The sequence below is a fragment of the Leptinotarsa decemlineata genome, unplaced genomic scaffold, assembly GCF_025532065.1.
Source record: "Leptinotarsa decemlineata unplaced genomic scaffold, Ldec_3_MD MMD2_tig00000882_RagTag_RagTag, whole genome shotgun sequence".
Taxonomy (NCBI): Eukaryota; Metazoa; Arthropoda; class Insecta; order Coleoptera; family Chrysomelidae; genus Leptinotarsa; species Leptinotarsa decemlineata.
This window is the reverse complement of record NW_027412556.1, coordinates 7,988,208-8,005,592: the sequence shown is the minus strand read 5'-3', so window position 1 is coordinate 8,005,592 and position 17,385 is coordinate 7,988,208. Positions and strand designations below refer to the sequence as shown.

General features: G+C 35.3%; 1 protein-coding gene and 1 long non-coding RNA gene across 2 annotated transcripts in view; one reads left to right on the top strand and one right to left on the bottom strand.

Annotated features, from left to right (window-relative positions):
- The window catches only part of LOC141482157 (uncharacterized), a 252,166-nt gene that overhangs the window by 76,861 nt on the left and 157,920 nt on the right, over positions 1-17,385 (bottom strand). The window lies entirely within an intron of this gene.
- Positions 1-17,385, top strand: part of Axs (Abnormal X segregation) — a 129,622-nt gene that overhangs the window by 110,445 nt on the left and 1,792 nt on the right. Inside the window, 1 exon segment of the mRNA XM_074174931.1 lies at positions 4,465-4,713. Coding sequence (XP_074031032.1) covers positions 4,465-4,713 — 249 coding nt within the window.

Here is a 17,385-nt window from a genome sequence, read left to right as displayed (position 1 = left end):
GCACTATCCATGGTAATAATTCTATAATTCTCAGAATGAATGTTATTTAAAAAGCGTTTCGCTAAACGGTAGCTTCATCAGTTTCATATTCACCGTACCAGTTACTGATGAAGCTATTATGTAACGAAACTTGTTCTGAATAGAATTTTTCGAAGAAATTGTATGATTATTATCATGGTTAATAGAATATTTGATAATAGAAGTTCTATTTTTTCCGTTGATTATTCAGTTTTCGGGCACAAGTCATGAATACGACAAGTTACTTATTAATTGAACTGTTTTATGATTCATATAACGTAGTAATTACTTGTAAACTTTTCAGTTTGCCCTTCATCACAATTGAGCAGTTTTACCATTCGTGAGAAAATGAACATTTCGAAATAAAAATCTCAAAATGTATTACCCAAATTGCTTTCATTAGGTTTTACCTCTTTTATTGTCATGCGTTTTAGTAGCTTCTTCAATAAATATAAATTCTACTCTATCGTGGTATAAACTAATCGATGGAGAATTCTGTACTCTATACATTGAAGTTGTTAATTTTTTTTACAACTTCAATTTTGCGATTTTCGGCCAATTTTCCTCAACGAATTCAAATTGAATCAAAGCTCTGCTGAAAAGGCCCTAATAATTAACTTGGCATTTAGCAATGATAGTTTTAATGAACGCATTGTTCGACGATGGTTTGCGAAAGTTCGTTCAGGAGATTTTAGCCTCACCCACCATACTCCCCAGAACTCTCCCTAGTCGACCACCATTGTCTCAAGCACTTCGATAAATTTTTCATCGGTAGAACCTTTCCCTTCGTCTACTTCATCGAATCCCGAGCACCCAATTTCCATGGTGACGAAATTGTGTTACGTTGGCAAAAGTGCCCTGATTCAAATTACGCTCATTTTGATCAAATTGAATGATAATAATAATAACAAAACATTTATTTCCTATAAAAGGTAACAAGAAATCAAAATAAAATAAAAAATACACATACACAGTTTCACTCAGTCATTCGACCGCTGTGCTAACCAGTGGGTCGAACCGCGAAGCCGAACGGTCGATTTTTACTTTTTACTTGCCGCGAACCTAGTTATTCTGAACGCTGAACAGAAGCTGTTTGAACATACTTTTATTAACAGTTTCTGACATGTTAAAATAATTATTTTTCCATTCTGGAGGAGATATTATAGGAAAAACACCGTTTGAATATTTCCTTTTTAAGTACAGGAATGTTCAACATTACCATTTCACGCAAATAGTTTAAACATCTGTTCTATAAAACAAATGTTCATGTAAGTAGGGATGATTTCAAAGAAAATGCATGTTGCATGAAAACGTTAACGATTAAACATATTCAACTACTTCAAATCTACCAACTTATGTGAGATCCTAGACCTTCTGATACCAAATATCAACCCGAAGTAAGAGTTTTGACCTTTTTATATGCGACACCTGTCGTTATTATCTAAACGTGAATGATGAACAACATTAAAGTGGTTGAAATAAGATAAAACTAATGAATCACATAGCATACATCTCCTTAACATCTACATTCAAATATTTTTCATGGGGATATATGAGTTTCAGTAATGAATAACCAATTTTTAAAGTTTGTAGGTTACAAGTTCATGAAATCTAAGCTCTGAATCTAAGATCTTAAATTAACCCCATACGGCCTAAATTGTATCTCAGAGTTTCCCATTTTCAAGCTGCAGCTTTTTACTTCTTCCTTGATGCTATTACTTCCAAAGATAAATTGTTTGGATTGGTTTTCAACAATGCAGATCAAAATTTATATTGGTTACTAATTGACGTATATCTGAAGATTTGAAAAATAAATATATTTCAGAAGTCATCTGCATAAAGGTGATATTTGAAAGACTTTTAACTTCTTGATAAATGTGGCAGTATAAAGGCACTCTTGTTTCAACTTCTCTCCGAGTGGAAGGAATATTATTCTAGACAAGACGATGTCAACATTACTGATGCATTAGTTAACCTAAAAGAGTCTTATATAGTACAGAGAATTGTATAATTGATGTGACAAATAATCCAATAGAATCGAAATGGTGGCTTCATTTCTATCCAGTTTTCTACATCCCAACCAACTTTCAAACTATTTTTGAAATTTGATTATAATTTTTGGTGGATCCACTCAATTTGGCTATATATATTCGAATCCAACTTGTATTTTTACGCCAGCAAAAGAACGATATTTTTCAGAAAATACTTCTTCTCACTACTAACCTGAGAAATTGCTATTATTTACTCCATTCCCCCAACGATAATTAATATTTCTCACCCTTGGTAAATAATGATAATAAAAAAACACCTAGGCAAATAATGAGAACAATTCTATAATTTTAAAAGATATTCACAGAAACTTTTGTTAACTTAATTATCAACTAGAAGTAGGAAATTGAACATTAGAAATACGCTTGAAAATTATTTGAAATTATAATTAATCGTACAATTGTGACAAATCATATGTATTCCAGCATTTCCTGTATTAATGGAACTAACATTTGTACCAGGTGAATTCACTTCTGTGTTACAAACAATCCTCGTATTTTAAACGCACTCATTACCTTTTTCCACTAAATTATCTTCAACATGACGTTTTCTTAGACAGCATCTTGACTTGCAGAAGAAGTAATATTGGAAGCTTCATTGGGTAAATTACATTTTTGCACTAACTCGGCGATTCTCTTCTCATCAGCTATTGATTCCTCAATATATTCTTCAGCCACTGCAGCCGACTTCCACCCACCGTGCCGTTTCAGGCTTAGTGAGTCTCCTCCGTTTTCTGCGAGAAGTGTTGCCGAGCTACGTCTTAGAGAATGACCAGTATAACACTCAGGATTTTCTAATTTGAGATAATTACACACGACATATGGTACTTTACTAATAGTATTGTGCTCAATATTTTGTTTAATATGTTTACCTTTACGATATAAAATAAATAGTTCTGTAATGTCAGTTGGTTTATTAGCTAAGTATTTTTCAATAACATTAACCCATTGTAGCTCAACAACAACAAACTTGCTTGGTGTTCTGTTCTTTGAATTGAGAATATTTATTATGATAATATCATCGCAAACATCTAAATCGTCTATTAGCATATTGCATAATTCATCTGTTCGGCAGGCACCGGCAACACCAATTACCATAAGAGCCTAAATATCATTCCATTAAAAAATTAAATACAATCAAATAATGAAAAAGTGAACCTTTTTTGATAAATATTCGTCATCAGGAGCTTCAACTATAAATTTGTCAATTTCTTCTTTGTAAATACTTTTAATTTCTTAGGTTTATAATTACTGTTTTTTCGTTTTAAAAATGCTACAAGCTTGAAAAACTTTGAAATGTCAATATTTTCTTCTATTACAATTGTCGATTTTAGCATGGAATAATTTGCCCACAATGTCGATACCTTTTGCCTTCGGATTTCTCTTTGAAATACGCTAATAAAACATTTTCTGTTACTTTAGCAACTTTCCTTTATTCACACCATGTTTTCAGTTGGTTATATGCATTCATGTACAGTCTTTTTGATTTTTCTGGCAATAAATCACTACTTGTACTAGCTACCACCACTCTAACTTCAGGCGGGGTACACATAATCTCTAAATCATCGTCACTTGAATTTTCACCCATTTTTTCAATTAACTATATTGACGTTTTACTTATATAGATCTTTTAATTTCTTCAAAATGACATCTAAATTTGAATTGAAACCGCATTTGGCAAACTGACAGCAATAATTAATCATTGTACAGTGTTTGGTTGTCGTGGAAACGCCGGCAAAAGTTTTCATGGCCTAAGTAGATGTTGCGCGCTTATCATCGACATCGCGTATTCAACATGGAAACTGTACCATTTCAATTTGACATGCAACAATTCATAGCTGCCTTGGATTATCATATAACCGAAGAAATTTTTCCTCACTATAATGCAGAATTGAGAAATTCTAAGTTCTAACATACAGAAGCGATGAGAGAAGTGGAACATTGAAATATATCAAAAATGCAAAGAGATATTTCCTAAATTCATATCAAAATTTGATCCATGCCAGTCTGATTAGAAACACGCTCTACACTACTTAATATTCCGATATATTCAACAAATTGTTAGAAAATTACTAATGCCAAAATTAAAATTGTTAATATATCAATTTTAGTAGTGAAAAAAATGTTATATATATATATATACCTTGGCTGAGAAAGATATTATTCACCTCGCACATTATATATATATATATATATATATATATATATATATATATATATATATATATATATATATATATATATAAATGCTCGGTAAATAATACCTCACTTCTCACCCTAGGTATATAATATACTATTTTGATGCATCTCTTTCACAAGTATATCAAAAAACATTAACGAAATCAAATTCGCATTTCATCAAGGTCTCCAAGGGTGATAATTTACATCATTGTTTCAGCGTGCCTTTGAAGTTCTTGGAGCGCTTTCCATCCTAACGAATTGCGGTCTCCTATACCTCAGTCCACAAATGAGGAGACGGGCGCCAGGTTTGGGAGAAGTCGAATGGATATTACTCTTCGTATTTCTGGAACATCTCCTACTGGGAATCCGGTATCTTCTCCATATATCCATATCGGATAAGCCAGAGTGGGTCAGGGTGGCTTTAGCTAAAAGGAATTACGAATCGAAGCAAGCTCTGAAATTTGAGGTGAGTTATAATGCCGCGAAGTTGTTCATTACTATGCTAATTATGACCTACAAAGACAATGTCTTCTATTTTAAATTCTAATACCAAACGGATGGGAATTGTAAGGTGACGTTCGAGAAAAGAGCCGGCAAGGATCTGTGAGAAAGTCAGCTAACACATGGGTTGTGAAGTCCCGGGCCTAAGAAAGAAAACGCGTTTTTTTTTTGTTCAAAATTGGCTTTATCCATCAACGTACTCTCCATGAAGAGTCACACAATCATTACAGAGCCGCTCTAACATTTCAATACCACTTTTGTAAAACGATTCATCTTTTGCCTCAAAATAGGCCTCAGTTTCAACAATAACCTCTTCTTTCGAGCGAAATTTCTTACCGGTGAGCATTTTTTGAGGTCTGCGAACAGTCAGTAGTCGCTGGGAGCCAATTCTGGAGAATATGGCATATGCGGGAGAAATTCGAAGCCCATTTCATGCAATTTTGCCATCGTTTTCATTGATTTGTGACACTGTGCTTTGTTTTGATGAAGCAGCATTTTTTCCTCAAATGGGGTCGTTTTCCCGAAATTTCGGCCTCCAAACGCTCCAATAACGCTATATATGATTCACTGTTGTTGGTATTTCCTTTCCCAAGATAGAAGATGGATATTACACCACGCACATACAAATACTGAGGCTTTAACCTTTTCAGTTGAATGTAGTGCTTTCGGGCTCTTTGGGCGAGATTCACCAGTTGCTCTCCACTCAGATGACGTTCGTTTTGATTCCGAAGTGAAGTGATGGATCTGTGTTTCATCCATTGTCACATATCGACACAAAAATTCCAGTTTGTTCTGTTCAAATATGACCAAACACTGCTCAGAATCAACAAGACGTTCTTGTTTTTGGTCAACAGTGAGCTCGCGCTGCACCGACTTGGAACACAGCTTCCTCATAGTCAAATGCTCATGTAATATTGAGCCATTGCGTTCTTTTGATATCTTTAGAATGTCAGCTAACTTAAGCAACTTCAATTTTCGATCATTCGAAACTATTTTGTGGATTTTTTTGTTTTCTGGTGTTACTGCCTCATTTGGACGTCCACTGCGTTCTGCATTATCGGTGTCACAACGACCACGTTTGAAGTCAGCCAACCAACGGCGGCTCGTCAGAGGAGGCAAAGAAGGCTTAGCTTCCCCATAAAATTAGAGGCTACTCATCGCAATAAATTAAACGGTATTGACAAATAGTTATGATCATTTTTTTCTAAAAATACTTGGGTATCATTACTTTACCATTAATTTTTAATATAAATACATAATATGCCCGAAAAATCACTATTACTCACTATGTAGTACGTACCACAATGTATCCTGCATCAACAAAACTCAAACGCACCGCCCATGAACTAATAACGAATAAACCATCAACCCAAAATAATAAATGCCATACGTTGCAAGGGAGCCAAGCCTCCGACCGCTTTAAAAAACACAGGCTCCACGACACCGATCCAACTAGCGACATACGTCCCGATTTGTAATTTCAGTTGCAGAAATTATAGCGTTGGAGAAGGCTAGCCTTCAGTTGGTCTCCGTACGACTGCGTTTGTTTTTTATTCAATAATTCGGACGGGATGCCGTGACGGACCGGGACTGAAAAATATTTCGGTAAATTGTTTTAGTGTTTCTTGGTAATATTTATTATTTGTGTATAAAACAGGTAGTATAGTATTATAGCAGACCTTTTTGGTAATATTTTAAATATGTTTTTAAAGTGTTTTCTTTCACTTTCGAAGTATTTTCAGGTTTTCACTTTTCGATAAGTTTTTTTATTCATTTATTATGGATAAGTTGGACGAAATGAAAAAATCTGACGATATAGTCGATTGGTTGCTTTATCTTATGATAATATGTTTTACATTATTTAAACTCTGGGAAAGCCTAAACCAAATTTGATTTCAATTAAAGCGTCAGATAATCGACAAAATCGAGGAATTAATATTAGTTGGTACGATAAATGCGATTGGTAAACCGGCTCCATTAAACGAGAAAAACTTTTTTGTTGGCCCTGTGTTTTATTTTCCTTACAAACCGAATACCAAACGTGGTCTGAAATAGGATACTCCGATTTAAAAAAATTACCTCCTTCTAAGGAGCATATATTTTCTTCTTGTAAATTAAAATTGTTTAGCAAACAAAATATAGCAACAGCTTTAGATACAGCTCAAAAAGAGGCCATAATTTCATTCAATGATCAGGTTAGGGAAAATCGGTCGAATTTAAAAAGACTTATCGATATTACGATTTATTTGGGCTCCCAAGAATTAGCTTTTCGCGGACACGATGAAACCGAAGATTCGAATAATCGAATTCGAATAATCCAATATTATAGCGCAAATACGATTCACACAATTTGGCACTTTTTTAAACGGTAGCGTTTTTTCGGGAACCTCAAAAACCATCCAAAATGAGCTTATAGACAGTGTGACATATATTATTAGGGAAAAAATAAGCAAGAAGATTGAAAGTGTTTCTTTTTTTCGATGGGAAATTGATGAAACTACCGATATTCCCGGTACATCACAACTTTCAATCGTTTTTTGATATGTCAAAGATGGTAATGTGGTAGAACGTTTTATGGGTTTTCATGATGTTTCATCTGGGCGCACAGCTGACGATTTGTTTAATTTTTTAATTCGTACGTGTGACACCTATAATTTTAGGCAAAAGTTAATTGCGGAAACCTATGATGGGGCTGCGGTCATGGCCGGCCATTTAAATGGTTTACAAACTAAAATAAAGTTCATACCTCCTCATGCACTTTTTACGCATTGCCATGCCCAGCCCTAACTTTAGAATTAAGCAAAGCGTGCAACAACATAAAAAATTTCGCGCCTCCGGCGGGCCTTTCTGTGTTTATATAGTCTTTATGACTTTAGCCTTCCCTGTGCTCCAATGCACGAGCCGTCACTGCAGCCAACCAATATTAATTGTTGTTCCTGATGGAGCGGAGTCCTTATAAGCCATTGCTTCGCTTGGACGGTATTTCTCCCTATCAAGACTCAGTGTAAAATTAAAACACGAAATCGTTTTTGATCCATTGTTTTGAAATTAACAAAAGTAGTGTCACTCTTAGCACAATAACTCACAAACTTATAAGTAGAATATCATGAAACTTCAACAGCTTTCTTTTGAAGGTTATTACTAACTGAAAAAGCAGTGAATGCAATAACACCAGCGCCATCTATGTGTTGGGCCTGGCACTTTTCAGACCATGTATTACAACTGAAATATTTTCTTTTCCAGTTAGATTTTTATTTTCAGTACTCTTTTGAAGCCACTGAGTTTCAGATGTGGAAAATATCAAAAAATAGTTGAAAGGCTCACTTTTAACTATGATAAATGCCATACTAATTAGTCTGAACACTCAGGTTGATGTCGAATATTTCAATGTACCTTTCTTTGAAAGATTTGCTCATCAAGTACTTTCATTTTTCGATATAAATGAGTCTAATATAACGAATGACCTGAAGTTATAGAAAACATGTATGATAAAAACATCATTTCTAAAAAATATAGTTTCTGTTGAAACCGAAAAGAAGGCTCAATTTTTCAAAATCACTATTTTGAGTAGTATATATGCTCACAAAAATGAGGAAAAATTCTACTCGTTTCTTTGTCGAAAGAATTCTTCAAGACGGTGAAAAAATTTCAAATTCCTCTGTGGAAGTTCGTATTTCATGGAAACTCATAATATTTGACTCGATTACTGTGGAATTCTATCGTTAAAAGCTCTAGCATCTAGCAACTGCATATAGCAATTGATCTTGCCGGTTTATCACTTCCGATTTGCTACCAGCATGTGAAAATGCATATAAAGTGTGGGTAATTCCTGATAGGATTCGAAATATTCTTTAAAAAAATGTAACTCGAAGTTTCATCAAAATATTTCTTAAAACAACGATAAAAATGCAATAGAAACAACAATAAAAATTAATTGGCGCTCCGGGGCGACTTCATTGATTCCAGTGGCGCATTTGCTTTTTCAGCTGCAGGAAAACCCGGAAAAACCTGCAGCACCACATCATCTGAAGATGATGTCCTCTCTCTTATAAAACAAAATGTAGGGTTTCTCCAGATGAACATATAGCGTATCTGTTAGCAGCAGTTTTGTTAAATATAATTTCAAATATGTTTTCTGAACTGTTGAGAGCGTTGATAAATCATATCAGCCATTCATTCAATTGAACGTTGTTGAGCGATACTACATTCTTAATCTCCGAAATTGGACATGGGCCCGGTGTTCATTAAAAAGAATTATGATAACTCGTTTTGTCTGACCGATGAGCATTTCGACACCCTTCTCCCAGATGATTTCATTAGTCCTTGAAGTTTCAGTTTCCATAATCTTGCTCTCAGAGCAACCTAACACTTGTTGCTAGATAACTAGTGTTGAGTTCATTTTTTTATTTCGACAAGACTCATCAAATCATCTTGATTCATAAAGAACAACAATAAACATTGTCCTGATGACTGACAATCAGATTCAAGTGTGGATATTATTGGAGTTTTTTTCCAACACCAAACCGTTATTTTAACACCTCGACACGTGTTTCGATCACCAAGTGACCCTCTTCAAGAGGAATATTGAACTACTAGTTTAATCTCCCGTGCCATTCTAAGCCAAGAGGATCTAGAGCTGATTTCGAATTGGGATGAAAGCAAGCAGGTTCAATTCAATGCCACGAAAGCCCAGGCATCCTTTCTCTCCGAAAAGATTAAGGTATCCGAACCGAATATAATAATATTAGGACAGACAATTTCGCTTTCTGTTGCAATAAGTTTGTTGGGGGTTAAAATGGACACGAATATATCTTGCCACAATCATGTCGCTGGAATTGCAAAGACTGCTTCTCGAAAGCTTGGAACGCTGTTTCGAACCAGAAAACTGTACACATGAGGTGCTCAACTTTTGGTGCTTCATTAAGCTCACATCAGACCTTCTTTAGAGTATGTTCACATGTATGGAGCTCCGCCTCTGAGCATACCCTGAAGCTGCTGGATTCCATCCAGAAAAGAGCTATCAGCCTGATTGGAGACACGAACACCACTTGCAACCTTGATGGAGTCGTAAAATAACGAATGAATTAATTTTCTATGTAATTATCAATGCAGATGAAAAATCCTGAAACAGGTCAATTTTTATAAATGAAAATACAAGTTCTCAATGAAATGATTCAACTGCCCCTTCAACCCCCTAGGAGGAATAGCTCTCCCTGTGAAATCTTTGAATGAAAAAGGGTAGCGTGTGATACCATGTTTAAAAGGTTTTTCAACTCTCAGCAATATAATATTTTTTTATTTTTGTACTTGGATACTTCGAAAATAGTATTATTTCTTCCAAAAAACAAGATGATAGACTAGTCATGTATGTTTGTTTGTTTTGTTTTGTTTCCATGAGAGCACAAACATAATGTAAAGTTGGCAAAAAATAAATATTTTAAGTCTAGAATAAACCAGTCAGAAAACAAAACTAGAGAGACTTGGAAGATAATAAATAAAGAATTAGGACGAAGCACAAACAACTCGAAAAAAACAATAACTCTCAACTATGATGATGGGTCTAAAATTGACTCAGAGGAAGTTACTGAAATATTTGCTGAATATTTCTCAAATGCAGCTGAAAATTCCATATCAAATCACTTCGGGCAAAACTTATCTCTACTCTGTACTGTTACTGAAAATATTACCATTATTAAACCGTTCCAATCTTATACGGTTACGGAATATGAGATATTGAATGTCCTATCAGAAATGAAAAACAAAAAAACGGCAGGCTTTGATGAACTATCAATTATAACAATTAAGAAAATATTACCATCTATTGTCGTTCCTTCAACATACTTAATGAATCAATCACTTATACAAGGATACTTTCCAGAAGTTCTGAAAAAATCACTCGTTATACCTGTATATAAAAAAGGAAACCCCACAGAAAGGGACAACTATAGGCAAATATCTTTGTTATGCTCGATATCTAAATTATTTGAAAAAGTTGTAGCACGTAGGGTTATGGATCATTTGGAATCAAATAGGCTGTTATGTATGTCTCAGCATGGTTTCAGGAAAAATAAATCTATAGAAACAGCTTCCTATCATCTTCTGAATTATATTTACACAGAGATTGATAAAAAAATTATGTGATCTCACTATTTTTCGATCCATCAAAAGCGTTTGATACAGTATGCGCGGAATTTCTCATAAAAAAACTGTCATTGTTCGGGTTTCCACGAAATATAATAAATTGGATACAATCCTATATGACAAACAGAGAAATTGTTGTAATCTGCAATGCAGTTACATCTGAGTCAAAGACGGTAAAACTCGGGGTGCCACAGGGCTCTGTTCTAGGACCTCTACTGTTTCTTCTCTATGTTAATGATCTTCCTCAACATATAAAGGGAGGCTACGTCACAATGTTTGCTGATGATACAACGATAACCATAGCAGGCAATAATGCTGAGCAACTCGTCAGCAAATCTGAACATATCATTGATCAGTTCAGTACCTGGTGCCAAAGAAATAAGCTCATTCTAAATACTTCTAAATCGATCAGTGTTAACTTTCACTTCAGAAGAAATATTCCAATTGGTCGACACTCTAATTATGACATTAAAACTTCTGAAGAAATGAAATTTTTAGGGACGTTCCTAGACGCCAATCTAAATTGGGAAAAGCAGGTTAAATACAGCATATTATGCCATAAAACAGCTGAAATCCTGTTTGGATGAAACTGCCTTACTCAGCATATATTATGCCATGGCCTACCCTTATGTAAGTCTTAATGTTATGGCTTGGGGCAGAGCAAGGGATTTTCCAGAGTCTTCATAGCACAAAAACGCATCATAAGGCTAATCTTCAATATGGATTTCCGGGATAGCTGCCGGCCAGTCTTTATAGACAAAAAAATATTGACAGCCCCTTCCATCTTCATTTTTAAATGTATTTCATTTGTTAGGCAAAACAATAAATTATATGATAAGACTGCTTCGGATCACAGTCATAATACAAGAAACGGCGATCTTTTAAAAATCCCACAGCATCTCATGACAAGCTATAAAAATCCCCTCAGTATAATGCCATTACGTGCTTCAATAAGCTGCCAAATGAAGTTAAAAAAATCACAAGTGACAAGGTATTCCATGATTATGTTAAAACTATGCTTTTAGAAAGAGGCTATTACAGTTACCAAGATTTTTTAATTGACAATCTCACAAACAATAAATTCACAGTGGACGAAATTTTATTTAGATTAAATTATGTGAATGATGTAAAATCTTTAGTTAATTTGAGAGCATCTATGCTCACTTGTATATGTGTGTATATATGTGTATATGTGTATATTTAGAGGTGATTCTGTGTTCAATCTCCAACTCTTTTTATCTTTACTAGCCTGTAGTACAACTGACTTACCATATATACCCAAGTGTATCAAAAATGGTGAATAAATATTATTATTATTATAGTATCCATGTCCAAAAATCAAAAAGTGCTATATTGCTGAATAGAAAATCTAAAACCATTTTAAACGCGATGTCACACACTAACTCTTTTCGTTTTTCACAGCTGTAGCTATTGCCTCCAGAGAGTTGAAAATGCGGTTGAATAATTTTTTCGAGAAAGTGTATTTTCTTTTATAAAAATTGACCTGTTTCAGTATTTTTCGTGCAAATTCATAACAACGTTACTTACAGACCTCACTGTATATACTTCCACGGAAGATGTTCAAGTGACTTGGCACAAGAGAGGTATATATCAGAAATACGCGACGAACTGTGGCTGTTCATCGTTTTCAGATTCAACTCAGTACACCTCGAAATTTGCTGCTTGAGAAGTCTTCCATTTGGAGTGCTTGTATTTTGTCCTTGAAAAAACCAGAAGTTCAATTATCGATTTACAAGAATGGAACTGGTTCAAAACCTCTTTCTGTTCTATTTCCAAAATTTCTTTGTTAACTGCTGTGATTTTACAAACAGATTCAAACGAATAACCTGATATTGAATTTTCGTTATAGGTGTTTCAACCAAAGATTTTTATTTTGACACCGATCATTTTGAGAGAACTCAAACCATTGATATTTTGGAACACAGTCATCCTTTCAAATCCCATCATCGTTATTTGAATAATCAACAAAGCGTTCAGAAATTAAAGTGTGTCTATATTGAAGCTAGCAGCGATGAATAGTCCAAATATCATCACACTTTCATCAAAGCCGCTTATTTTTCCATCAATGCTTGATTATTAACCCTTTCCATTTACATTCAATAACGAACAGATTGAACGTTCCCAAAAAACGAACCAAAAACCGAAGCGAAACGTAATCAAATTATATCTTCGAATGGGATTACTGTTCCTATGTATATTCTGTCTCTGTTGGAATATTGAATATTGAGCCGACGAGGAAATACAGCATGAACAGACAAACCAGAAGTTTATTATTTCCAATGAAACTCCTACAACTTTGTAATGTTTTCCAGTTCATTTTAGAGATTCCCCACTAAAAGACCGGAGATGAAAAAATTACCCAAAATTGACAATTATTATACGTACGATGTCTGTTCAAAAATAGGGTAAATGCCCAAATTCCAAGGGCTACGTGCCTTTGACTAGCGATTATTTTCTTCATATATGTTTGTACAATCCAAAAATCAAGAATACTTCATCATACATTTCTCTTTATCAAATGTAAGGTCTACTGTACGGAGTATTCACAATATTTACATTTCTCCCACATACGAGAGTGGACGGGAGAGGGATTTGTGAAGGAAAAGGGGGTTCAGCAGGATGAGACTTCAATGTTGAGCCCCAGGACGTCCGCAGGGTAAAGCGCCGCCTTCATATACCCACGACAGGCGGGGAGATGCCCCCGCTGGTGTTAACGACTGAAAAAAAAATCTGTTTGAAATCTATTTTTCCGTTAACCAGCTGTCGCACCTCAACGAACGTCAACCCTCAGAAGTCTAAACTTGTACACAAGTTGGACGATAGCAAGTGAAAATCGATTGTTCAGACTAGGGCTTGAACCACGGACCAATACGGCAGTCAATTCGAATGAGTGAACAAAGCACCCACGTCGAACCGCCTGGCTACCGACCGACGGGTGGGATAATGAATCCGTGATTTTTTCCTGGCTTTTGAAAGGAGGAAAGACAGAAAGTTCTGGGAGCTCTTTGCCTGAGGCAGCGGTCTTAGAGTGGTGCGAAAGTTTTTCGGGAAGTAAGTCTGTGTGAATTTTAAGGAGTTTTAGGGAGTTTGAAGGGTTCTCTTGAGGGTCAATCAAGGGCGGTAGTTTTCCTGGGTGGAATCTTTAATTTTTTTATTTTCGAAAATCAGACGGGTAGCGCGATTTTGGGTACTCTTATATTCTGACGTAGGAATAAATGAGCGTGTGAGGTTCCGTGTACCAGCGTGTACCAATCATTTTGGGAAGGAGGTAGCTATAATAAATTTGTAGTGGCCAAAAATCATCGGCCAATAGAGTATTTCGTCACTCTCGTATATTATAGTAATTTCCGGCGGAGGCACAATTATTGACTTTTATTTTTTTTTGAGATTTGGTTATGGTTATTTTTTTCCAATTTTTTGTGTGTTTTTGTTCTTTGTCTATTTTGTTATATATTTTTTTCATTTATTTTCTTTATTATTGAATATAGTATCTTCTGGAGGTTTTAAGCAGAGTTTCAATCCAAAATCTACGATAGTAACCTCTTGGAAGAAAGTGTCTGCGAATTTTTAAGATCTTTTCCCTCTGCAACTAAAGACCTCCTCCTAGTGCAGGAGGCGAAATTCAAGCCTCTTTCGGATTTGCCTAACATCCAAAATTTGATGTGGAGAAATTCGCATCTGGTGACAGCAGCTGCCAAAAATTTTATTTGAATAAAACAAACACGGCAATAGCGAAGGGGTTACCAATGGTTATTAGACAGTATTATTTCACAGGTGACTCACCTATAAACCCGTAGATGTTTCAGTGGGATACATTTATATAATAATAATAGTAACCCCGTTCCGGATTAACTATATGATGACGCTCGCCCTAGACGCTTCGGCACATCAATAACTAATGAAAATGCTGAAAAAATTAAGAAATTTTTTATGGAGAATCGTCGAAACACTTTTATAGAATATGCTGAGGTTGTTGGCATATCTGTTGGCTCATACCATGCAATTTTTTTGGAATTTTAGGCATGAAGCGTGTGACAGCGGAGTTCGTTCCAAATTTTTTCGAGGGCAAAATGCAAGCACTACAGAAAAATCCTCAAGGCAATCTAAGAGCGGTGCCTGTGAAAAAGTAGCGATTCGCATTGGATTTGAATCGTTCTCAGGAAGTTTATTACACATAAACACAGTTATCCAAATGGAAGAGTTCTTAAACAGTGAAGTTCGATGTGTTATGAGTTGAACCTCAAAACGATGAGCAGCCACAGTCTGTCGCGTATTTCTGATATGTTGTTTGATATGGATGTTTGTTGGTTGGTTGGTTGGTTGGCTGGTTGGTTGGTTGGTTGGTTGGTTGGTTAGTTGGTTGGTATGTGATAAACTTCTACATCGCTCAACCGATCGTGATGAAACTTGACATGTATAGGTAATTTTTCATAGAGAAGGTTTTTAGGCTATCAATTTTTCTGCAACTCGCCACTAGATGGCGCTGTAGAACAATTTTTTGAAAGGACTGTTCTATAACGCTGCGCACGCCTAAGTTCGTTGATTCTGAGTCTGTCGAGACATTGAAACAGCAGCGATACAGCAACATAGTACTAGTTATCTATAAAAGAGACAAACCTTCAACCTTTCTTCGATGTTCCAGACTATCAAGGTCACAAGTGATGTTCAAGTCTCCAATCAGGCGGATGGCTCTTCTCTGGATGTAATCCAGCAGTTTCAGGGTATGCTTAGTGGCGGAGCTACATACATGAGAACAATACTCCAAAGAATATCTGATATGAGGTTAATAAAGCATCAAATGTTGCTGGGGTGTGTATAGTTTTCTGGTTTGGAACAGTGTTCCAAGCTTCTGAGGAGCAGCCTTTGCAATTCCAGCGTCATGATTGTGCCAAGACATACTGGTGTCCATTTCAACCCCCATCGAAGAAGAAAGTAGATTTGTCAGTCCTAATATTATTATATCCGATTCGGAGACATTTAACTTTTTGGAGAATTCCGATGCCTGAGTTTCCGTAGCATTGAATTGAACCTAGTTACTTCCACCCCAATTCTAAATCACCTCTTGATACTCATTAAGGTATGCAACCTCCTGCTGCCGGTGAAGATGTGCATCCACAGCCGATGTCCTGGAATCCAAATGGATTATCGAAACAAGGGAACTGTCGTAAGCGAAACAATTGCTGAATTTTGACTAAAAAAAACGATCGCATGAATATCGCTCAGGAATTGTTGAATGACGTCAATGGCGATCCAGATTTGCTTGAAAGGGCCATAACTGGTGGAGTCAAAATGAAAATAGAAATAGAAAATGAAAAATTCATCTTATTTTTTGAACATACCTCGTTGTATGCATAAAATATATTCAAAATTGAAATTTTAAATCTGGTAGATGTAATTATCTCATGATTTCCAAAATGTTGCTTTCGCAAACGTTTTCAAGTTGATATTCTTTGAGGTGCAATCTCGAAATTCATTTTATCAAATTGTTTTACACCCAAGTGACAATTATGAATTGAACTTGGTGCACTACGAATATAACCCTTGAATAAATATATTGTTTATTGTATAATTGTCATTTGTTTATCCTAACTTTATTGAAATCAGAGTGATTATCTAACTAAAAGATTTTTTATAACTTGTTGCCTTTTTGTCGTCATGGATCACTTGCGAAAAAACCAGCAGCAATATGGCACATTATAAAGTTTTCGACGTATAGCAAATCTTTCCGTTTAGTTGGAAGTCAAACGTTCCAACTTTATATCTCGAAATGCATTCATGCAGTGCTGCTGTTCGAATTTATGGCCCTTAAAATGTAGTCAAGACTCGTGCGTTGAAGAATTGCGAAATTTCATATTCGAAAAACCGTCATGTTCAGCGTGAATGGTTTATTTCATCGTTTATGAGTTCGGTAGCTGCTTGCTGAAAACAGCCATGTATACAACATGTCTCAATGGAGAGGAATGTGCTTCATGGTACAGAGGAAATCATGCTTTTATATTCCGTAAATACACTGTTGAATAATTGAGGCTCGAATAATCATCAATATATTCATTTAATTACATCTACGAATAATGTTACAAGCTTCATAACTTATTTTACTCGCAGCATCCATCGACTTTCTTCATCGCTTGCTGGTAATACATCATATCTATCAATATCATGAGACCAAAGAACACTGTTATACTACTCAGTCACAGAACACAATACACAGAATGCATATTCAACTAATTATACTAGGTGGCAGCACCATTCACATAGCAAACATAAGATATAACTGTATTCATATTTTTAACATACACAACTTGAATTATTGTATTTCATTCATTAAATTATTGTTTTTTCTCGTGTGAATCGAAGGATTCAAAAACATTCTGGGTGAATATTTTGTACTTTTTCTATATTTCAGATGAGCATCATTCATGGGTAGTCAGTAGTCCCTAAACAGCAACAGCAAAATATGCTACAAACAAAATCT